The sequence below is a fragment of the Conger conger genome, chromosome 13, assembly GCF_963514075.1.
Source record: "Conger conger chromosome 13, fConCon1.1, whole genome shotgun sequence".
Lineage (NCBI taxonomy): Eukaryota > Metazoa > Chordata > Actinopteri > Anguilliformes > Congridae > Conger > Conger conger.
In genome coordinates this window covers 15,403,172-15,427,425 of record NC_083772.1, presented here as the reverse complement: position 1 = coordinate 15,427,425, position 24,254 = coordinate 15,403,172, and the positions used below count along the sequence as shown (strand labels likewise).

At 40.8% G+C, this 24,254-nt stretch overlaps 3 protein-coding genes across 3 annotated transcripts; 2 read left to right on the top strand and 1 right to left on the bottom strand.

Annotated features, from left to right (window-relative positions):
* The first annotated feature begins 1,919 nt into the window (after positions 1 to 1,919).
* chp2 (calcineurin-like EF-hand protein 2) lies at positions 1,920 to 6,850 on the top strand. Its single transcript, XM_061217967.1, has 7 exons — positions 1,920 to 2,156; positions 2,708 to 2,780; positions 2,939 to 3,019; positions 3,431 to 3,555; positions 4,024 to 4,085; positions 4,429 to 4,551; positions 5,692 to 6,850. The coding sequence occupies exons 1-7, from the start codon at positions 2,090 to 2,092 to the stop codon at positions 5,743 to 5,745; spliced, it is 585 nt and encodes a 194-aa protein (XP_061073951.1). The 5' UTR covers positions 1,920 to 2,089; the 3' UTR covers positions 5,746 to 6,850.
* A 1,051-nt stretch (positions 6,851 to 7,901) lies between these two features.
* Positions 7,902 to 12,386, bottom strand: LOC133108375 (cytochrome c oxidase subunit 7A2, mitochondrial). The gene is made up of 4 exons (XM_061217870.1): positions 12,293 to 12,386; positions 9,258 to 9,344; positions 8,166 to 8,250; positions 7,902 to 8,070 (listed from the first exon to the last, which is right to left on the bottom strand). The coding sequence occupies exons 1-4, from the start codon at positions 12,305 to 12,307 to the stop codon at positions 8,015 to 8,017; spliced, it is 243 nt and encodes an 80-aa protein (XP_061073854.1). The 5' UTR covers positions 12,308 to 12,386; the 3' UTR covers positions 7,902 to 8,014.
* A 1,414-nt stretch (positions 12,387 to 13,800) lies between these two features.
* rnaset2l (ribonuclease T2, like) lies at positions 13,801 to 24,245 on the top strand. Its single transcript, XM_061218012.1, has 10 exons — positions 13,801 to 13,883; positions 14,561 to 14,659; positions 15,939 to 15,996; positions 17,320 to 17,387; positions 20,074 to 20,131; positions 20,567 to 20,634; positions 20,976 to 21,089; positions 21,406 to 21,454; positions 21,562 to 21,636; positions 23,794 to 24,245. Exons 2-10 carry the CDS (start codon positions 14,568 to 14,570, stop codon positions 23,986 to 23,988), a joined length of 777 nt encoding a protein of 258 aa, XP_061073996.1. The 5' UTR covers positions 13,801 to 13,883; positions 14,561 to 14,567; the 3' UTR covers positions 23,989 to 24,245.
* Positions 24,246 to 24,254: the final 9 nt, after the last annotated feature.

Here is a 24,254-nt window from a genome sequence, read left to right as displayed (position 1 = left end):
TAAAAGGGTTAGGGAACCAGGCCAATAACTAGGTTTGGGTTACACATTCAACTACTTGGTGGGGCACAGAACCTTTTAGCAAGGCACTTAGATCTAAAGTGCTTCAGAAATAGGACATAGGTTGTAAGACTTAAAAAGTGAGACTGTTCTATGTTGAATGTCTTTTTTTTACTATGTGTGATAAATCTACACATGTGAGACATTTTACCACACATTTAAGTCACCGATCTACCATTGTAGGAATTTTACTTCGGAAAACAGTCTCAATATATTTGGTCTTGTCACTTAATCCTCCACAAAACAGTAGTATAACTCAAACAAGTCATCTTGTTGCTAGATTGAATGTAGACAGAAAACTCTCAAGCAATGCTTTACTGGCATCAACTGCTTAGTGAAAGGATCATGGGATATCAGGGATGGGTGGTTGAGATGTAGAGAGATGCGCCTAATAATAAACCTCAAACAGAACAGCTTGGTTGTCAAATGGTTCTAAGGTACAAATATATAATAAAATAAATATATAAATAAATTCCTAAATTCACAAAGAGGCCAGAAATGTTATCTTGATGTCTCAATGATCTTTCTTAAATGAATGTGTGTGCATGCTTGTGAATGTGCATGTGTATGTGTGTGTCCCTTAATCAAGGTGCAATTGACTTCACACTGATAGAATGAGTGTTGAGAGCTGGTGCACTGGAACTGGCCTTTGGAACTTGTATATTGAATTGACCATTTATCAAGTTTAGTAAATTATTCAGGAAATAATTCTCTAAAAGACGCACTGATAAATATTGTATACGATTAATGCCAACGGCGTCTTCAGTTAAACAGAACGAAAATTCCAAGTGCACGCTCAGTGACCACTTTATTAGGATATTTGAAAAGTAATGGCGCCATCTTGTGACACTTAAACATAATGAAGCAACAAGATTTTAGTGAAAACAGAAGTCAAGCTTTGTTTGGTAGCCTGCAGGGAGAAAAAAAAGCAAAGATAGTGGAGTGTCACAATAAATATTTATTTTATTTCTGGATCTCAATTTAGATGGATCAGGGCCTCACACACACCTTGATTATTTAACTGAATATAATTTAGAGCAGTGGTCTCAAGCTCGTTCCCAGGACCCCCTGTGTATGCTGGTCAGTTAATGTTGCTTAATTAGGTGCTTCATGTTTAGAAAATAACTATTAATTCCATGAAGAATAAAATTCACAAGCTCATATTGTGCCATATTGAAAACAATTACATAAAATGAGGTGACATTTTTGGAGCAAATGCAAGACTGAGGTTAATCAAAAAGCTGCTTTATTTAATTAATAATTAACACCATACAAGTTTGGTTCATTATCATTTTCTTTGAATTTTTTTTTTCACTATCTTCCTGATGGTTAGTTTTAGTGGCCAGGTGTCCACACTTTCACCAATTAGGAGCATATTGATTTGTTGATTTGATCAGTTAATAATTTACTTATTTTTGCAGTTGTTTGCAATATAGTACAATAAGCACAATATAGAGCATGAAGTACTGCATTTATATTTTAAAATGTTGGGTTTGAATTTTAATTTGTTTTCAAACTTTTTTACTGTAAAACTACTAGCCTACAATTGCTTATCATCCGATTTAAGGTTCCATCTGTTACTTAATATATAAAATGTGTTGTGTGTGTATAAAAAGCATATACGGTTTAGTTTGCAAAAATAGCTCAAAATGTAAACATTAATAAAAGCTAAAAATAGACAATCTTATCTGACTCCTGAATTTCCAAAATAAATATTCGTTATTTAAATATAATAATTTGATATAACATGTAAACAAGTAGGGCTAAACTGGGCTAGCGGAACTCTAACACATTCCCATTGGTCATTTCAGACATCCTTATTTCGACAGTGATTGGATAGAAACAGTGTCCATCGGAAAACACTGAACTTCAGTCCCAAATAACAGTAATCGAACTGTGAAGTTTAATTTAACCTCTCCGGAGTTATTTTTCTATTCGAAAGAAAATTCATTTGAAATTGAGGTTTAAGAAGACATTGCTATTATATTTATATATATTATATTTTAATTAAACGATACAGTCTGTGCTGAATATGGGCTCGAACAACTCCACCCTATCAAAAATTCCAAACGTGGGTGACTTGATGCAAGAAACGGGTTGTAAGTTGATGTTTTTGCTGTTCTTTTGAAATAGTCTGTTAAGGTTGCACAAACATATAGTAGGCCAATCTTATAATATCGTGAACAGCATTTTTGTGCAAAGCTATATGGCTGATTACTCACTTCGCTGCCGTAGTCTAGAAACTGATTTTCTTCTTAGCAGCTGTGTTTTCAATCGCTGTTTATGCACAATAGGCTATATTGTACTAGGCTACGTACCCGTTTAGTGTGCTACCCAGCTTGTGTGACAAGAAATTAATGTTTTGCTAACTTGCTGATTATATCGTTCATATTTTTCCAAACTGACATTATGTTTTACTGTAAATCACTGTAATTTGAAGGCTTGGAATTCGCATGGAGCTTTTTAGAGGACGTACCAGTTCCGTACTGACGCTGGAACTACTGACCAGAGTATATTCCGCTCACAATAACATAGTCCAGCGCAACATTATGTCTTTCTAATTTTGCCGCATGCGCTGACCCATGTCAGAGACTGGACGAAATTACAATATAATTTCAATATGTGTAACGATTGCTACTTGTTTTTGCAGTTACCCCCGCACATATCATACGTCTGTACGACCGCTTCGAGACTCTGGATAGAGATAAGAAAGGCTACTTGAGGTAAGACACATACACTAAGGTTAAGTTCGGTGCGTGGCCTTGGTAAGATTAGATATGAGTTACTGATTTGCTTAGGTCTTAGATTGTGGAACTCTGTTTTAATACGAGGTCTAATGCTTTCAAAAATATTTCACCCTACCTTTCTGTTATTTCCCTAGTCTCAAAGATTTTGGATCCATTAAGGGGCTGGCATTGAACCCAATAGGAGATCGTATAATTGGAGCATTCTTCACTTCAGGGTTGGTGGACCACTCGGTATTCCTATTCCTATACTGTACAGTTGCCTTCTATCTTGCCCTTGATGCAACTAGATTCCTAGTCTGTCCTGCTGAAAATGTAATAGCATGATTCTGCCATCAGCATGCATGAAGATTGGGATGGTGTTACCTCGGTGATGGGCTGTGGTTAGTACCAGTCCTTTGACTTTGGGCCCAAATAGCTCTTTAGACTCATCAGATTAAATAAATAATCTTCCAGAAGGTCCCAGGGCCAAACCTCTTTTTTTTCCCTTTTTTTTTTCTTAACAAAAATGAACTTAATGAACTTAATGGTGCTTCGTGGAAGGTTCAGAGCGTGGCACTCATACTGTGGATAGCTTGAGGCAGGGTGGACGCAGGGTAACATGCTTCAGGGTGTGATGTCTCTGACAGACAGGAGACCGTGGACTTCCACACCTTTGTGAGGATTCTAGCTCACTTCCGGCCCTTGGACAAGAACCAACCCAGGGAGCCCAACACTCCGGAAGCCATCAACAGCCGGACCAACAAGCTCAGATGTGAGTAGGCGTGGCAGAACATGGCGGGACGTCATAGAGCTATCGGACTCTTAGTGAACTGCTGAGCTTGGCCTTCTGCTAGGATATGTTATATATGAAAATATGTTATAGCTTCACACTTCACAATATTTATGGATTTATATAAAGTAACATTTTCTATAATATGCATCATATCCATATATTTGCAATATATTGATACGGGGCTGGTTTGAATTTCCACTGTACAAATATAATACTATGGAAATCCACACAGCTGTGATTTCAGTTACATCAGCATTTCTTTCCTAAAGAATACAATGTCCTTCATAAGCTGGTTACTGTGTCAGGAAAAAGGCTTTCTCGTCAGCTAGCTATAATTTAATTTTACTAATATCCAATGTAAGATTATTCATTTAGACATTAGGTAATTGAAAAGTATTTGAGTCTTGCATCAGACAGACTATAAAAAGAAGCCCACCTCCTCTCCAGTTGCCTTTCAGTTGTATGACCAGGACAAGGATGGCAAGATCTCTCGGGCTGAGCTTTTACACGTGAGTACCAAGCAGAAAGACTGTTAGCTGGCTAACATCTACAACAAATGGTTGAAGTCATTTCTGCTGAGGGACATGCTCATAAACATGGTGCCCAAACATTTTTTTTATTGAATTATTTGTTAAATTCAGCCAATAAAAAAATAATTGTGCATTAATGTTCACTGCAGTGGTTGTATTCAATTTGACCTCTGACTTAGAGATTCCCAGTTGCCCAGTTGTTATTAATCAGGCTTTGTAGCATTTGAGAATGTCGGGGCTGAAAGTTTGGTGATTTCCTTTTGCCAGTCCAATGGCTGCACGGGGCGGGCTGATGGAGGTGGGGCTGGGCTGTGATTGACAGGTGCTGCGTATGATGATGGAGATGCAGGTGACGGAGGAGCAGCTGGAAAGCATCGTCGATCGCACCATCACGGAGGCCGATGTGGATGGGGACCATGCCATCTCCTTCGATGAGTTTAGGAAGGTATCCTCTATCCTCGCCTGATTCTCCTAGCACCGTTAATGCAATTCATGCTATTTTCCGTTGAATGCCACTAGTGTTGAGACAATTTTGTTTTATGGGAACAGCACAAGAGGTGAAATCCTGAAGTTTCATTCTAGTTTTTGTTTACTTCAGGTTGTTGTTACAAAGGATAATGATTCAGGCAGTTTACCTGTAGGAAAGAAGGGTAGACCAACCTCTATTTTGTCACAATTTAATGATTTATTTAAAAGCGTTCATGGGGACATTACCTTTCTTTGGCTTCGTACCCCCTTCAGGACATAACACACGTAACAGGAAGCACCTAAAAGAATCCTATACATCTTATGTTAATACATATCTGAATGTGATTGAACGTGAGTTTTTTTTTTTTATACGTAATTTGGCTGTGGTCACCTGCCCTGTGGAGTGGCATTAAATTGGCTAATGTGTTGTCCAGGGAGGGAGTGCTGAAGGTCAGCCGTGCAGTGGTGCTGGTGCCAGTGGGCTCACTCCAGCTGTGTGAGAGTGACCAGTGAATGGGCTTGTAATGCAGCGGAGCCAGTCTCTCACTGTGCCTCTGTTTCAGCCCCAGTCTTTCTGTCAGAGCCGCCTCTAATGAGGGGAAACTTCAAATCTTTCCGCTGTCTAGCATATTTGTGATCCATTGGTTACAAAGAAAATTCCGCCTGCTGTGATTAGCAGTCAATAATAACATTGGCAGACACGACATCCAACAAAATTGCCAACTATAGGAGCTACATGCTTTCTTACGGGCCTTTTACGTAGTTGCAAAGCCCCGTAAAATGCTTTAGCCACTACATAGTTGCTGATCCAGTTGCTAGGAAACTATGAAGAATGGACTCTGTCTTTTCTGGACTCCGTGGGGGGGGGGGGGGGGGGGACTTTGTTTTTCTGTGCCTGCTAAAGCATACACAGTTCAGTTAGATGTAACACAGAGGACAACAGGTGGGTCACAGCTGGTTTACTATGTGCCCGGGCTTTAACATGGTAAAGGCGTGCATATTTTCACTGGAAAACCTGCATTATCGTGCATGTTCTTCCTGCGATATGTGACATGTGTCAGCCGAAGGGCCGCACGTCATACACAGAGGTACATGCATGAACTGTCTGTCCCCACAGTCCCTGGAGAAGGTGAACATTGACCATAAGATGAGCATTCGCTTCTTGCGCTAGAGCAGCTTCTGGCAGCCTCCTGGGAGGGTGACTGGCCTTCCTTCTCCAGAGAGCCGAAGGAACTGAAGCGGCACCATTCAACAAAAGGGATATTTTTCAACTGGAATATTTATATCTGCAGTAAATTCAAAGTGCCTGCCATGTACATGCTGCTTTACTGAATATATAATATTATGTTTACTATGTTTACAATTTAATCAGTAAATTAATATTTAGGTATATTCATGCACTATTGAATGAAGAATGTTAAAAGACTAACTTTGCACCTTAGGTGTCAGTTATTTTGTGAAAACAGTGAAATCCTCAAAGTAGCTGTAAGGTAACAAATGCTTGTGAAGGAGCACTACTGATTCCGTATTTTGCTGGTGATCTCCCATCATGCCTCTTGCTGAGATTACATGGCAGTTTATGCAACTAGAACACAGCTTCCAAACAATCTGTTTTTTTCCTAATGAAATCACTAAATAATGGACTTAACTGATGAAAAAACATTACACCTTCAAGTCAGTCCTTTCATATGAAAAAAATGCCATCTTTGATATCTTTTCATGATAGCATTTGTGTAGCAATGTGGATTTAGTGTGCTTGAATTCTATAACTGCTCCTCTATTTGCTAAGTCTTTAGATGTGATTATGCACGCAGAGGAACATGGATGCCGAATGTGAGAGCAAGTGCCTAAAATCCAAAAAGTGTCTTGAAAATTAGCCTTGATATGTTGCTCAATATTAGAATGTCAGATGACTCTGTTGGTCGTCTCGGCAGTCTTCTTTCCCCAAAATACATGAATACTGAATTTCCTTAGAAGACATAAGCATTCAGTGTGCTCCCAGTAATAGCTAAGTTTTGACTAGAACGCTTGGATTTGGAGTGTGAAACATTGCAGTGTGAAAATGGAACTGTTGTGATCAGCAGCCAATTCTACCCAGCCCCATCTGCAACCATGCTGTCTGTTTGCACAATGAGCACTTTACAGAGGTTTGGAAGTCTGTCTGGTTGAACACTACTTAGCAGAATGTATAATTTGCTCTGACTCATGAAAGGAATCATAGCTACTACAACTGTAACAATGCTTTTCTTATCCCAATGAAGGCGTTTTGTAAAATCTTTGCATTTGATGCTTTTTTTCTTTTTGTTAATCACTTTTCATGCCACACGTATGTAAATTGTGTTATATTGCCTAAAACTAGTCACATTCTACTGTATATGGAAAGAAATGTGTGTGCTTGTGCGTGTGCATGTATGTATGTGTGTGTGTGTGTGTGTGTGTGTGTGTGTGTGTGGGGAAGGACAGTAGTTGACTCAAATATTTGTTCTTTATCAAGGTAAGGTTTTTTGTTTTTTTTGTAATTTCAAAATAAGCTGCGAGTGTCCTGTTCAAAGGAAGACCAATTACATGTCATCCCTGTGCTACAGAAATATACAGTAGTAGTATGGTTTCATTGAGAATTTAAACTGCACTTAGTTGAACAGCTAGCCATCAACCCCAACTGTATACTTCCTTCACAGATTGAATTGCCAATGTAATTGCTCATTGAATACATGCAGACCTATATACACACTCACCGAGCACGTTGAGGAACATTTTTACTTCATTACACCTGCTTATTCATGCGATTGTCTAATCAGCCAATTGTGTGGCAGCAGTGCAATGCATCTTCAATCTTCAATGAGCTTCAATTAACCTTGGAATGATTGTTGGTGGCAGACAGGTGAGTATCTCAGAAACTGTTGATCTGGGATTTTCATGCACACTAGTTTCTAGATTTTGCAAAGAATGGTGCAAAAAACAATAGAATTAAGCATGTTGCTTTTATGTGGGAATTTTCGGAAAACTTTTGTCCATGTTTATGGTGTTCATTGAGGTTTACATTCAACCGCTACCATCTCCTCACTCTGAGCGAAGTAGAGGTAATATCCACATTCAAACACTAGGGGGCATGAAAGGCCCTAGAGATGCATTTTGTGAAAAATAAAGAATAGGAAGTCCATGTGAGCGGACGGTGTGGAATCCGTAACGAAACTGAAAAATATTCCATTGTCAGACTTGATGTGTCATGTTCAGTTATGCAACAGTAAAGGACAACTCTTACCAAAAGCAAACTTTAACACGCTCCTCTGCACTTGAAACAAAAACAAGCATGTGGGAAGATGGTGATTGAGTTAATTTTTTCAAGCTTTATTTCATCAATACAAAGTGATAATTACACTGAAAGGCCACACAGTGGTTTGTGTTATAACGTTAAGCAGGTTTTCCTTCTTTCTTTTTGCCTACTTTTTCTTCGGGTAGCAGGCAGTAAGAAGACAGTACAAGGAGTATGCTGTTCCTAAAAACAATAGATACACATGAAAAAAACATGTCACCATATGAATGAAGTTTTGTGCTCATGAATGAAAAACTGGTTATGGCAGTGATCCCCACCTGCTAGGGTGATTGTCATGGTGATACGGTAGAGAATGACATCAACAGTCCCTCCCTTGATGTGAACGGGAAGGCCATTATCCGCCTGAAGCCATCGAAACAGGCACACAGTTAACCTTTAACCACACCACTCAACCACTTACCCTATTGGTCTTGGCCCAAAGCATGTGGACTGTTGAACCTTTCTCCAGGCACAGAACAGTGCAAGCTAGATTACATTTCCCATTTATCCCCCTGAGACCCCACAGAATTAGTTTTAAAAAAACTAAATGGCCGAGAAGAAACAACTTTCTTTAGTATCAGTCGATTGTTTTGAGTTGAAGCTGCCAGCTGAGGGCCTGTGAAGCATCTGTTATTCAGACATGAGACTCTGGTGTAGTCGCTGTCACACACCTGGGTCTTTTACTTCTCTTTCTGTCCTGCTCAGATCCTGTTTCTTACTTTCCCTTCTCCTTATAAGATGGTAGTACACACCTGTGTATGAATTCTTCAGTTTCTTGCAATCTCACGTATGTAATGGTAAATAATATTAATGCTGATGTTCGAGAGCATGGGTGCACAACTAATTTGCTCAATCAGATCTTATCTGACATGTGTTTTGAGTACCGGCTACAGCTGCAGGCTGCAAGTACAGGCTTGAACCAGGGTAATTTATAGAGCTGTCAACAAATTAAAAACAACTGGTTGGAACAGAAACAGGTACACAGACAGGCCCTCAGGGACCGGAGTTGTGCGCCCCTGTTTTAGAGAAAGCTATTACTTTTAGGCCATTTTTAAACCAAAATATATATATTTTAAACTTTAGAAATGCCAGTGTACTAGAGAGTGTAGCAACTGAAAGAAATGTCTGTCTAACTGTAATTTTCTATAAATGTAATGATACATTCATTGGTGAATAAAAGCAAGATTTGTCCTGGAGAGTGCACTCACCATCCCTTCACACACTTCACTTCTACACAGTCCAAAGACATGCAGGTTAGGGACTACGGACAAAAATGAGCCCATTGGCTAACTCTGGCACATTTACGTTGATGTGGAAACTGATTCATGTGCACTGTCCCAGGTAAATAAATCAATTGCAAAAAATCTTGCCTGGAATATCCTCTGCTGCTCTGGGACCGTGTTCCTCATCTGCCTGGTCGTCGTGCTGAAGGCACGGAGCGTGAGCTGCTGAAGTCTCTGAAAACAAGGACAGAATGTGAGGCAGGCCAAACGCCGGACCTTTCCACCAGCAATGGGAGAGTGTGATCAGGTGTGGGCGAATGAGAGGCATTGGTTGTGAAGTGCTTTAGATAAAAGCGCCATATACACACCGTCCATTTACCATTTACTTTGCACCAAACAAAAGTGTTTACCCCCATAGCAAAATATTGGCTCAAATCAGTGAGTCTGTGGTAGCATATGGTATCTCTGTCCATTGTTGATGTCATGAAGCCTCACCACTGCTGGCTTTGATAATGTCATGTATCTACTCAAAATGAAAGTAAACACAATGACAGGTTCTTTTACTTAGTTCTTTTTATTTGCTAACCCAATCATTCATGCTCAGCACTTGCAAAACAGACAAGGAGCACATTTTTATGCATTCAACTTGAGAGTGCCCAAATGCACAGGGTGGCGCTATTTAACCTGGCACGCTCAGCCAATCCTTATCCAAGGGCAAAGGTTATCCAATCATTAATTAATACATTGCATTACATTACATTATTGGCATTTGGCAGACACTCTTATCCAGAGCGACATACAACAAAGTGCATACCCATAACCAGGGATAAGTGCGCTGAAAGACCCTAGAGGGAAGTACAATTTCAATTGCTACCCATACAACAAAGATTTTTTTTTTTTAAACAACAAATAAACAAACAACAAAGCAAAAGTGACCAAACTTAACTATCCAAATACTGCTTACCTAGCCAACTAAAAAATACCGAAACACAACATAAATCACAAAGACAACAATTAAGGTTCACAGGGAAGAAGGGAGGGATCGGGAGAGGTGCTGCTTGAAGAGGTACGTCTTCAGTTTGCGCTTGAAGGTGGGGAGAGATTCTACAGTAATACATCTTTTCTGTTGCCTACAGTATATAACAGATAAGGTGAATGATTTACAGGGAAGGAAAAAGAGGGAGAGGGCAGTAAAGCAAAGTGCCTTGGAAGTTCACCCCACATCCTAAACCAGCAGTTCATTCCCCTCTGAGATCCAGACCAGAATGCAATGCATTCATAAGGCTCTCCTTTAAAAAGCTGTAATGAGCAGTGTGTGTGCTGTGGCTAAATTAGCTGTGTTCACTGGAAATCAAGTGGTTTCATGACAAGGATATGCCCACCTTTTAGAAATAAGACAATAGAAATAAAATCATAAGAGTGCAGTTTAATATTAAAATATAGTTTACATTTTATTATGCTACAGTCCTCTGATTTAACTATAACTTTCGCTTTCAACTGGTAATGAGCTGAAGCCTTTTGGTGGAGTCATATTCCTACCCAACGAGGTGAAGCCCTGTGACAAATATCATATTTCAAATAAGCCGCTCGACACAGTCCTGGTCACAGGCTGCAGTCACTGAGTGTGTGACCCAGATTGGAATGTTAGCTCCCAGCACAAATGGCACACGTTCCTTCACCTGAAATACCCCACCGATAACAAATGGAGCTGTGCAGGGGAAACCAGGAACGGCACAAAGCAAGAGTGGTGTGTGAGCACTATGGAATTGGCCAGCGGTTTTTTTAAAAAGCAGGAGAATGTTTGTGCACCTGTATCGGTGAACACTTTCACTTTTTTAGAGTGCACGGTGCTTTCCAAGAATAGAAAATAAACTTCCCCTGCTGAGGGGAATGAACAAAGTAAATCAGTCTCAGTTCCCTTTCGATAAAGTGCAGTGCCATTAAAGGGATTTGCTCCCCTTCTCTGTTATTGCATATTTGTCCCACTGAATGCTTTTAGATCTTTAGACGAAAAAAGGGAATCCGAGTAAACACAAAACACATTTCATAAATTACTATTTCATTTGAACACCCAAATCACACCTGTGAAGAAAGTAATTGCCACCTTAAACTATAAACTATTAATTGCACATTTGCTTCTGAACTACATTATTAACAGTGCAACAATCAATAGAAAGTATACATTTCAAAACAATGTCATTGCAATTCCCAGACAACAGTAATTCCAATGAATTTGACAAATGTTCAGAATCAAATGTGAAATGAATAGTTTAGCCTATATACAGTATATAGTTTAAAGTTTGGCTGGCTACAGGCACAAAAGTTTATATCATTATTTATTCTTGCTTGTCAAGGTCAAATTGGGACAGCAAACCAATATGGACAGAATGCTATGCCCACCAGCCAATGGGTACCACTCTGTTCACTGAACTATCCAATCAGATGACTCGGTCTACAGGGAAGGAGGGAGGGACTGATCTTTATGTCATCTGAAGGGGTTGACTTACCACCAGCCACCATCTTGGCTGCAACTGTCAAAACTAAATGTAGAAACAGCTCTATGTTTATCTTGATATGGGAACTGTGACATGCTGCCACTAAAACATTACACTTGCATCACAGGAAATGAGAGCATACCCACAAAGTGAAATCAAATTTATACTGTATTTCCTTTGTTGAATAAACTTATGAGGAAATGCTTGCAATTCCTGGCCAGAAAAAATACCACCCTGTAGAGTGAGGGTCAATAACACACCAAGATGGCAGGGAGAAGAAGCTATAACACAGGTAAAGCCCTTCACCCGGGCGAGGGCTTTTGCAAGGACAACCATTTCTGGAACTTACAGTGAACATTAAAATCTGTCGGAATGGAGAGCACATCCCATCTTCCAGCAAACAATATAAAGGCCATGAACCCCCTTTCCTATAAAACCCTGCCATCTGTTTTCATAATCATGTACTGTGAACGTCTATCAACAACACTGACAAGTAAAACTCACCCACAGTATGGAGTGATTTGGTCTACATTCTAACACACGTCATGTCAGACAAATTAAAGTGCTTAATAAAGACAGGAACCCTCATTTTCAACCATGGTAGCAGTCTTATGGCTGCCCTTGTCTGACACCGTGTCTAATGATCTGCAGCAAGGAAAATACATGCGGGAAATCTTTGGCTTTTACCTGTAAGTGTCTCATACTGTGTGTTGTCCTGTGCTGAGCCTCTAGCTGGTTCTCTAAGCGTGGCCCAGGATAGGGCAGGCGCAGATATTGCAGCACTTCTGAACTGGAGCCAAAGTATGGACTCCGGGTGAGAACAAACTCTGCCTCGAACTTCAGCACACACTTCAGCAGAGTGCTTTCACATATGTTATGATTTGTGACGTGTAAATCAAAATGCAGCTTACGCCACTATTCTATAGTTTATGCACCGTTAATTACTATTAATGGGATCAATATTAGTGTCAATAAATATGACAGAAAACAAGCCTGGATTAGCCTTTGTCAAGGTCAATTTGTCCTCTCCAATATTAAATTCATAACTGAGTCAAATTCAAATTTCTAAATTCAAATTTCCTCTTTTTGGGACTGTCATGTCCCCCTCACCATTTTTGTCTTGTGGTCTCAATGAAGTGCATTCCTCACATGATTAAAAAAAAACAGTAGTTACAATGGACTTAAATCAGTAACAGTGCAGCATCCAGCTTTTTTACTGGTTTACAGAAAGGTGATGGCCCACCTGAAATTCAATTACTTGAATGTATTTAGTCATTGAAAAATTAGAGTGTTATTTTTGCTGTATACATAAGATTATGAGAAATAAAATCATCTTTTATTTCATGGTATTTACATACATATATATACATATACATATATAAGGTTTTAAAGCACTTTTCTCTCAAATCCATGTGCTGGAGTAGGGCTGGTTCTAAATATCAGTTGGCTGACACATCAGTTTCAGCATTGGGATGAGCAGACAACTAAACAATGTACAGAACTGATATACATACCAATGGCTTGTATGTAAGAGGTTGAAAATATAACCCTAAATTGTAAACTATAACACATTTTCCATTTCCAAATGTCATCAATAATGTCCCTGTATGACTTTCCGTGTGAAAATTGGCACACAGTCCTGCCCAGACATTGTAGTATTCATATTAGATTAACATCTTGTCAATTGTGAAATAATGCAAGTTTATTTTTCAAATTTTCTGATTGGTTGAGCTAGGGTGGAGTTGAGTAGCACTCTGCATCAGCCATCATCAAATCTGGACCTCAAATCCAAATCTGGCCCTGGTTTACTTTTCTCCCAGGTATTTAGCTGAACATTTAGTGCTACTGACTGACTGTCACCTGACTGCGAGGGAAAGGGAAGGTGCAGAAGCAGCAGTCCTCGGCCTGCCTTTGGGCCGCCCTGCTTCCCCTGCACGCTTCCAATTGGTCATGTTATCTGTCACAATGGCCTCCAATTCCGTGCCTACACCGTGGTCTGCACTTTATTGTACGCGGCTCTGGATAAGCGCGTCTGCTAAATGACTATAACGTAACGTAATGTAATGTAACTCCATTAAATAAGGCCAGTTTAAAAAAAAAACCATAACAACAGCAAAAATAATGATAATAAGGAATTGAAACTCTCCACGGAATTTTTTTTCTGCAGCTTGGTGAAAAGGGAACTATAACTTTCAGTCATTTGAGCTGGTTTCTTGCAGTCGGACAGACATTTCAGTCTTGGTAGACAAGATTCATTGAGCTCTGAACTTTTACGCTGGTGAGTCAATATGCATATGATCACCTCCATGTTTATTTTAATTAATTATCCTCCTATGGTCTAGCAATGAATTTCTGTCCTCTGTAATCTCAAAGTGTTGTTTATCTTGGAAGTGTTCTGCATTCTGTGTGTTAATTATAAACGTGCAAGCAAGGATTGCTATGGTGTCTGCTGATATTAAAGCTCATCACAGGCAATATCATTACCATTAGTAAAGCTATCATTTCATACATCTTGGACATGTGCTGAGTAGAATACAGAGTAATTATCATGATGTAAGATGCATTTGACATGCATGTGACATATTTCCAGGGGAGGCCTGTAGTGTAGTGGTTAAGTTAAATGACTGGGACCTGCAAGGTAGGTGGTTCTAATCCCGGAGTAGCCACAATAAGATCTGCAGAGCAAGGGCCCAATGCATTGCTCCAGGGGAGGATTGTCTCCTGCTTAGTCTAATCAAATGTACTCTGGATGAGAGCGTCTGCCAAATGCCAATAATGTAATGTAATAAAATAAAATAAAAATAATAAAGTGTTTACTTGGACATCCCAGGGAACACATCAAGAAAGCCTGGCATGGCTGGTTTATAATTCCTTTGTACATCCAACCATGTTAGCCAGTCTGCTCTGTATATCAAACCATATCTGACATAGTCTGTACATATACTATATACACAGGGTTGACATGGGTGCTCCATTGCTGTTGGTTGCCATCCTGCTCTGTGGACATGCCCTCACTTGCCAATGCACCAATGACGTGTTCCAGATGGAGAAATCGTAAGGTCATCCACCGGGAGGGGGGAGGCAGGGATGGGCGGCCAGTAGTGTATTGGTTAAGGTACATGACTGGGACCCGCAAGGTCGGCGGTTTAATTCCCAGTGTAGCCACAATAAGATCCACACAGCTGTTGGGCCATTGAGCAAGGCCCTTAACTGCATTGCTCCAGGGGGGATTGTCTCCTGCTATGTCTAATCAACTGTACGTCGCTCTGGATAAGAGTGTCTGCCAAATGCCATTAATGTAATGTGATGTAATGTGATGTAATGGATGGGTACCCCTATTTGGCCAGGGCTTCAACCGTTCTGGTACTCATTACAATGAGAACAGGTTCAAGGTTCTTATGCTGAGAAATTGTCTACCAGTAGAGATACTTGTGTTTCTATTATTTCATATACTGTTACACAATACTGGGCCTTTTATGTAAGAGCATAAAAGAAAAGACCAAACATTTCAGCATTAATAAAGAGCTGAATAAACTCTGGTACAGTAGACATTATCTCAGTTGTAGATAAATGCAATGTCCATAGGGTCACAAATGGAAGATGGGAAATGAAATGGCGCAATACCTGTGCTATACCTAAGCAAGACAAAATATTGCTAGGTTTACAGTAAAAGGAAACCGGTTTTTAATATAGTCAGTTTAGCTGGTTCTTATTATAGCCTGGGGGAAGTTTTAAGTAATAAACATTTGCACGTACACTCACAGAGCACTCACAGGGCGGCCTGTAGCGTAGTGGTTAAGGTACATGACTGGGACACAAAAGGTTGGTGGTTCTAATCCCGGTGTAGCCACAATAATATCCGCACAGCCGTTGGGCCCTTGAGCAAGGCCCTTAACCCTGCATTGCTCCAGGGGAGGATTGTCTTCTGCTTAGTCTAATCAACTGTACGTCGCTCTGGATAAGAGCGTCTGCCAAATGCCAATAATGTAATGTAATGTATTAGGTAGAGTTGTCCAACAGCTTGTTAATACAAATATTTAATTAGCCAATCATGTGGCAGCAACCAAATGATTTTCACAAACAGCAATCTCTAGAGTTTGCAGAGATTGGTACGAAAAAATAAAAAACATCCAGTGAGCAGCAGCTCTGTGGGTATTTATTAAGTCTAATAAATACCTAATAATGTGCTCACTGAGTGTTGGTTATGTATATTCTGCATTCTTGTAACTGTTTTCATGGTTATTGGTATCAGCAAAGGTGAGACACAGAACATTTAGCATTTGGTGTCAGTGATGAGCGGTTTTTAGTGGTGTTTTCTGCTCCCCTTGTGCAGGTCCTGTACATGGAAATGCATGACGTTTGCCCTAGTGTGGCCTGGAGCCTTCTGTGCGGTAAAGTTTTGCAAATCTCCTCAAAGATTTCAGTCTGGAAACGTCAAATGCCCCCAAGGAAACGAGAGAGCAAGACAGAAACATGTTTTTATTGGAAACTGCACAGCTTACTGTATGCACTAAGAGCAAGAACAGTTCTGCAGGGAATACATTCTCAATTGTGCTTGATCATCTTCATGAAGAATAATAAGACTTATTGCTACACCAAGAAAAACAAATATTTTCCCTAATGTAGAGTGATGTGAAGAAAGTACACCCTCTTTCAAATCTATGGTTTTACATATTAGGACCCTCATCTAGACCTAACAGTATGACCTTAACCTCATGTGACAAGACCTTGATGAGCCAAAGAGTAAAATCATGATAGATATAAAAAAACTTCTGAAATATGTTTGGTGACAAAACTATTTTTAATGACAACCAGATCTGCAGAATGATCAGTGAATGACAAAATATCAAGGCATTTTGCTTAGTTTCAGAGAGAAAATGGAGAACTGAAGGGGAATGGCATTGTTCTAGTGTGTGGGTGTGCCCCTGTGGTCTGTGGTGCATCTGGCCATTGTGTTAATCGGGTAGGGAGGGATTCAGTGATGACGTCTTGTAGCTCAGCAGCACTCCCTGTGGCCTATTGGTCATCTGCAACCTGAGAGGTCAAATTAAATATACTCTGATACGTCATCAGACAGGCGGCACGGATGGTGCAGTGGTTAGCACTGTCGCCTCACAGCAAGGAGGTCCTGGGTTCGAATCCCCGTCGGCCGGGGCCTCTCTGTGCGGAGTTTGCATGTTCTCCCCGTGTCTGCGTGGGTTTCCTCCGGGTACTCCGGTTTCCTCCCACAGTCCAAAGACATGCACGTTAGGCTGATTGGAGAGTCTAAATTGCCCATAGGTATGAGTGTGTGAGTGAATGGTGTGTGTGCCCTGCGATGGACTGGCGACCTGTCCAGGGTGTATTCCTGCCTTTCGCCCAATGTATGCTGGGATAGGCTCCAGCCCCCCTGCGACCCTGTTCGGGATAAGCGGGTTCAGATAATGGATGGATGGACGTCATCAGACAGTAACGCATGTTTCAAGGGAGAGTTTAGAATGTCACCTTTGTGTTCATGCTCTCCTAAATTGGCTGTGGGGATTATAGAGATGAGAAAATTGAGAGGAATCTGACTAATCTTGGTTAAAACTTGTAAAAATGACTAAATTAAATAAACTGGCTTTTGTTCAGAAATCTGTCAAGGCCCCTTTTCTGTTTTCTGAAACATTTGTTTGTTTATTGGACAGGCCTTTCCAATGAGCTGTCTGGTGAAAGTAACGTGTGACAATTTTCAGGGCCTGAAGAAGCCACTGGAATGCATTATACCAGACGCCATCCAGAGTTGGACCATCCACGGCCTATGGTAAACTGCACCCCAAACGTTCAGCACCATTTCCCCCAAAGTGCATCCTGACCTGGGCAACTTCAACGGCCGCTTGATGGTTATAATCAAGGCATAATTATAAGGTGCCTTTTCCCATCCTGTACCACTGTGTTCGCTGCTCCTCTTCCTCTGGTGTTTTGTGCAGTGAACTGTGCAGTGAAGTATACAAGGGTAAGTATTCCCTGGGGAAGTGAAAGGAGACGATGAGGAAAGGCTGTTGGGATGTAGGTGCAGTGTTGTTTTCCACAGCTCATAATGTCCCAGCCTATCACAGGCTTGCCAAGGAATACCACCTGTCATTCTCCTGTCAGCATGTCAGGGCAGGTTTTGTTACTGTGCCCTTTTTTATTTATATGTATTTACTCTCATATATGCATATTTAAATCGTAAATGGTTGGCACCTTTATTCAAAGCGCTGTACAATTTCACATTCATCCATCCATTCATACACACACCAAACAGCTGTAATGCCAGGTACCGACCAGCTCGTCAGGAGCATTTGGGGGTTACGAACTGGTAACCCTCTGACTGCCAGACGACTGCTCTTACCGCCTGAGCCAATGACGCCCCCTTTAAAACAACTTTGGTAGAGATTCCTCTTCCTTTTTTGAAATGATATGCAATCTAGAAGTTACCAATTTACTTCTTCCTATATGTTTATTATTTTAAAATTTTACATACTCATTAAGTATGACATACAGTCTCCTCCAAAACTATTGAACAGCAAGGTCAATTCATTTGTTTTTCCAATACACTGAGTACCATTTGTGTTTGTGATAAAAAGATGAATAAAAGACAGGAGTTCAGAATTTCAGCTTTTATTACCTGGTATTTACACTTAGATGTGATAAACTACTTGTGGTATCAGACCACCACATTTTTAGGTGAGCAAAAGTATTGGAACAGAGAGTATTTAAGTACATGAAAGTAAATAACACTTAATATTTGGTAGCATATCCCTTGCTTGCAATGACTGCATCAAGCCTACGACCCATTGACATAACCACAAACAACAATTGTTGCGTTCTTTGTGATGCTTTTCCAGGCTTTTACTGCATCTCTTTCAGTTGTTTTTGTGTTGCGGGATTTTGCCTTCAATCTCCTCTACAGGAGGTGAAATGCAAGCTGAATTGGGTTAGGGTCTAGTGACTTACTTAGGGTATGGTGATTGACTTGGCCAGTCTAAAACCCATTTTTTCTCCCTAATGAAGTCATTTGTTGTGTTGGAAATGTGTTTTGGTTCATTGTCTTGTTTGGACGCATTTCTCCGTAAGTTGGCAGACAGAATATTTTTGTAGACTTCTGAATTCATCCTGCTGCTACCATCATGAGTTACATCATCAATAAAGTTTAGTGAGCTCACTCCAGAAGCAACCATGCAAGCCCAAGCCATGATACTTTCTCTACCGTGCTTCATAGTTCAGCTTGTATGTTTTGGATCATGAGCAGATCCCTACTGTGGAGATTGTTTGTGATGTCACTGACCAATGTTTTAAGATAAGATATACTTTATTGAACCCTGTGGGTTAATTTGTCCTCTGCATTTGACCCATCCTAGTTACTTAGGAGCAGTTTAGGGGTTTTTCTTCACAGCTCTCACAGTATTTCTGTCATCAACTGCTGTTGTTTTCCTTGGTCGACCTGTTCGATGTCTGTTGCTCAGTACGCCAGCAGTTTCTCTCTTTTTCTGGACATTCCAAGCTGTTGTACAAGCTATCCCCAATGCTTGTGCAATGGCTCTGATCGATTTCCCCTTTTCAAAATGGTTTGCTTTTCTCCCAAAGTCTTCATTTTGGTTTATCTTTTGTAACACAAATGCAGTCTTCACAGGCAAAAACCAAGGCTAAAACCAAGAGTAGACATTCAGAACTATTTATTGTTTAACCAATAGTTTTGCTCACCTACAAATTGGGTGGTCTAATACAAAAGGTGATATGTTCTATGTTGTTTAACAAATCTAGATACAAATATCAGGAAATAAAAGATGAAATTCGAATCTGTCATTTTGTGTACATCTTTTGATCTCAATTGTCTTCTGTGTACAGCGAAGACAAAGGAATTGACCTTGCTGTTCCAATACTTTTGGAGGAGACTGTATATATGTAAATGCATTTAATTGCTTTCAAAGAATTTCTGTACCAAAAAATTTGAAATTGAAAAAAACAAAAAACATTTAGTTTAGGGGTGGCATGGACGGTGCGGTGGGTAGCACTGCCGTCTCACAGCAAGGAGGTTCTGGGTTTGAATCCAGGTCGGGAGGGGCCTCTCTGTGTGGAGTTTTCATGTTCTCCCCGTGTTTGCGTGGGTTTCCTCCGGGTACTCTAGTTTCCTCCCACAGTCCAAAGACATGCAGGTTAGGCTGATTGGAGAGTCTAAATTGCCCTTAGGTATGAGTGTGTGAGTGAATGGTGTGTGTGCCCTGCGATGGACTGGCGACCTGTCCAGGGTGTATTCCTGCCTTTCGCCCAATGTATGCTGGGATAGGCTCCAGCCCCCCTGGGACCCTGTTCGGGTTAAGATAATGGATGGATGGACATTTAGTTAAACATAAGAAGCAGCATTGTGTTCATTGTATATTAATTGTCTTTATTATCTGACCTACTCAATAGTTCACTAGTACACTGGTTTATTTTATATAACACTGTTTATAATGTCTTTGGTCAAGGCCCATGCATGAAACAGGCTGCTGTGGCTGCTGGCCAATTTTCCGATCAGACCTTGAGGTGAGAATCATAATACCGTTTTGTACAATGGCAGAACAGTGATAAATCTCAAAGGGAATCAAATTCTTTGTGGGTGAAGATTGTGATTGAAGTGTTAGGTACATGCAGACTATCAACACATTTCTATGCCTGAGAAGACCCCCCCCCCCCCCCCCGCCCCTTCCGATATCCCAATCCCTCTTGTCTAACCCCAAAAAACAAAACCAAAAAAAAAACATTTCATTGCACTTATGACGACTGTATGTTTAGAACAGCACTTCATCTGTATTTTACTAGTTATGGATGTGTTGCCTTAACTTGTGGAAGAACCTATGCACTTGTAAGTCGCTTTGGATTAAAAGCGTATGCCAAATGACTAAAATGTAAATGTAAAAAATGTGATAGAAACATTCTCAAGGCCAGTTAACCACAGCAGCCCCCTTGTTCTTCCACCAGGGGCTGGAGCCCCAGCTCTCGCGCCTGTGGCCAACCCTGGTGAAGAGCAGGTCAAACATGACTTTCTGGTAAGCCCTTCCCCCACAGCTTGCTGATTCCAACGCGCATCCGATTCTCGTTTCATTGCGGTTTTAATACACATATTCTGACTGGAAGCACACCGGGGTCAGCCAAGTAGCTTATAGTAAATACATTAGATCAGCGATGAAACTCAAATCCCGGAGGGCCACCGCATCCCGTGGTTTTTGGTGTGCTCTGCACTTAACGGATTCATTTAAACTGAAGATGCATTCTTCCTTTACAACTATCAGTAACTGCCAGGCATTGAACTGATGTAGAGGGTGGTTCAAATAATGAAATGGCCCAGGTCTGCTTGGGCTATTTGCTCACTGGGTATTGTTTCCCTTAGGAAGGATGAATGGAACAAGCACGGAACGTGTGCAGCCTGTGTGGAGGGTCTGAACTCTCCCACCCAATACTTTCAGGCCACACTCAAACTACGAGGCCACTTTGATGTCGACCGGTGAGCTGCACAAGCACAGGCTACCACACAGCAATGTCTCCCCTACCTTTCAAACCCCTTAAACCAGCCAGATGAACACTCTTAACAACCTCGATTGGTATTTATGGGCCCCGGTACACTGGGATGACTGAAACGCAGCAGTGTTGTGAGTGTATGTCTTGTGGAAGTAAGTGGAGTGGACCAGTGTAGTGCCCTATACAAACTGTTGGCGAGCATACCGCTGCACTGCCACCTAGTGGCCAGCCAGTGAGTGCGGTGTTTAGGTCATGATCTAGGCCACGTTGTTGCCGACTTGAACCCCTCCCTTCTCTCTTAGAGCTTTCATGGATGCAAGTATCAAGCCTACCTGTAATCAAACTTACAAGGTAAGGATCAAGCGTTTACGGACACTTCAGAAGAAAGGGATGAAAGCAGGATGAAAGCAGGCTGGTTTGGTCTGGGGCCCCGGTCACTCTTCTCCTTCTGTGTTTAGGTGGCGGACCTCCATGCCGCGCTGGCCCCCATCGCAGGGGACAGGTTTGAGATTCAGTGTCAGAAGGACAAGAATGTGAGTCTTTTGTGCAGTTTCAAACTCTGCTCACGTTCAGACCTAATCAAACCAGAGAAACTGCACCTACCGAGCAGTCTTTGTATTTAGGCAGTATTTGGACAGTAACGCCATTTTTGTTGTTTTTGCTTTGTAATCCAGCATATTGGATTTGGAGTTAAAGGTTAAGGTGCAGACTGTCAGGTTAAATGGTATTTACATCCATAGCAGGTGAACCATGTAGAAATGGCAGCCATTTTGTATACATATTATAAATACTGCTGGGTATACAGTAACCCATTTATATTTAGGCAGTAGATGGCTACTTTTCACTATGCTCCCTACTAAAGACAGACATTGTATTTAAATGATTTACAACTCCTGTCAAAAATGATGGAATCAGCATACTTACAGGATGTTTATTCAGCTTTTTTACGTCATACCAAATAAAGAAATCACAGATCTGACACAAAACTAATTTTGATTAATAGCTGAACATTCCGGCTTCATGAGACATACCTCAAACAAATTAGATTAAATTTTTTTATGAATGACATACTTTTTTCCAGATCAAGCAGAGGAAAATATGGAATCACTCAGCACAAGTATGAAATACTTGTACAAGTACAAGTATGAAAATGCAAATTAGTCTGAAGTTAGAAGGGAGAGTTTGCGGACCTTAACAAGATGTTGGACTTGGCTAATTGAAGTGAAACATGGCTCCAAGAAGAGAGCTGTCAAGTGAAACAATGGAAAGGATTATGAAACTCCTTCAAGAGCGAAATCCAACACGCAGTGTGGCAAAAGATGTTGGTTGTTCCCGGTCAGCTGTGTAAAATTTGGTGCAGGTATAAACAAAATGGGTAGGTTATAAAAGGAAAATACAGGTAGACCACAGACGACAACAAAACAAAATGAAAAACAAATGGGCAGAAACAGTGATGTTTGTGACAGAACTGTAAGAAATCGGTTGAATGAAATACATACATAAAAGCCAAACAAAAACCTGCACTAACACCTAAACAGAACACCTAAACAGAAGAAAAGGTTGCAGTGGGCTAAAGAGAAGAAATCAAGGAGTGTGGATGATTGGATTAAAGTGATATATTAAAATTAAAATTAAAAAAGATAACTGCCTAAATTAAAAAATTAAATTAAATTAAAAAAGATAACTGCCTAAAGAAAACAAGCAGATTTCCCCAGTCATTTATGGGTTGCATGTCAGGTAAAGGACCAGGGGAGATGGCAATCATTATCTCAACAGTCAATGCGCAGGTGTACATTGAAATTTTGGATACTTTTCTTATTCCATCGAGAGAAAAAAGGTTTGGTGATGAGGAAGTCATTTTACAGGACGACAATGCATCTTGCCACAGAGAAAAGAGGGTTAAAGCTTTTCTTCAGGAAGGCCATATCAACTCAATGACATGGCCAGCAAACATTTGGTAACCAATTGTACCCCATCTAATCCAATTAGTGTTAGCTGGGAGACACACCGCCTCATGCTTGTGACCGTGATTCCGAGGCGCCCAGAGCGCTGTTGTGCGCGGCGATGCGCTAACCCCGCCGAGTCCCCCCCTCGCTGCATCTTAGCCTGTTGCGCATTTCATTTATTTGAGCGATGTTTCACCAAGCCAGAATGTTCAGCTGTTAATCACAGATCCGTGATTTGTTAATTTGCTATGAAGTAAAAAAGCGGTGGGCCCATTCCATAATTAGCCTGGGGTTGTATGACTAAGCCTTCTGACATTTCCTCAATTTCTAGGGATTTTCTGGCACTATTGCATCATAAATCAACCTTAATGAAGCCAAGTGTTGTTTTCATAGGCATACGCATTTTTGCAATATTTTCAAAGTGAAACAATGAGTACAGATATTTGGAATGTGCTGGGATCAATATTTCTGTCGTCGTCAGTGGTTGCAATCAGATGTTTGAAAGTCCCTGTCAATAATATAGGCAACATTCAGTGAAAAGCAGCGCTTCATCAAAGACCAAACCTAGCAATGTGCAACATGGAGTTAACTTTGTTTAATGTGGTAATTGTTTTTTATTAATGTAATTTCAGCACGCTCTATTTCTAACAATGTTGTTAAATTAACGCAAAAAATGCCATACCACTAAAGGCACAGAAGTAATGTCATTCCCTTCCCTCCTAACCCCGTCTCCTCCACATGTAGGGTCGAGAGCTACTGGTCCAGCTGAAGATCACCATGTACAAGAACTACACCCTGGGGTGTGACCACAAGCAACCAGGGCCGCCAGCTCATGTCCAAACGTCCTGGAAAGACAGTCCCGGACACCCCTGTCCCCAGAACAGTCCTGTGTACTATTTGCCCATCAGTCACGAGCACCCCCAAAACCCCTGTGACTGAGGCCACGCCCAACGCAGGCCCTGCATAGATCGAGCTCTGCCAATCCACGTGTGTGTGAAGGGTTCGTCTTCAGCAAAGGTCCCAGTGGATGAGTATGGTGTCAAGATTCTCAAGACTGTAAACCAATTTGAGGACAATTCAATGTCCATAAACACAATTTTGAGTGCAACAAATTTATTCGCACCATAAATACCTAGCCTACAATCATGCGAGTGAAAAATGTGTGTTCACACAATAAAATAGCCTTGAATCTCTTACTACTGCAC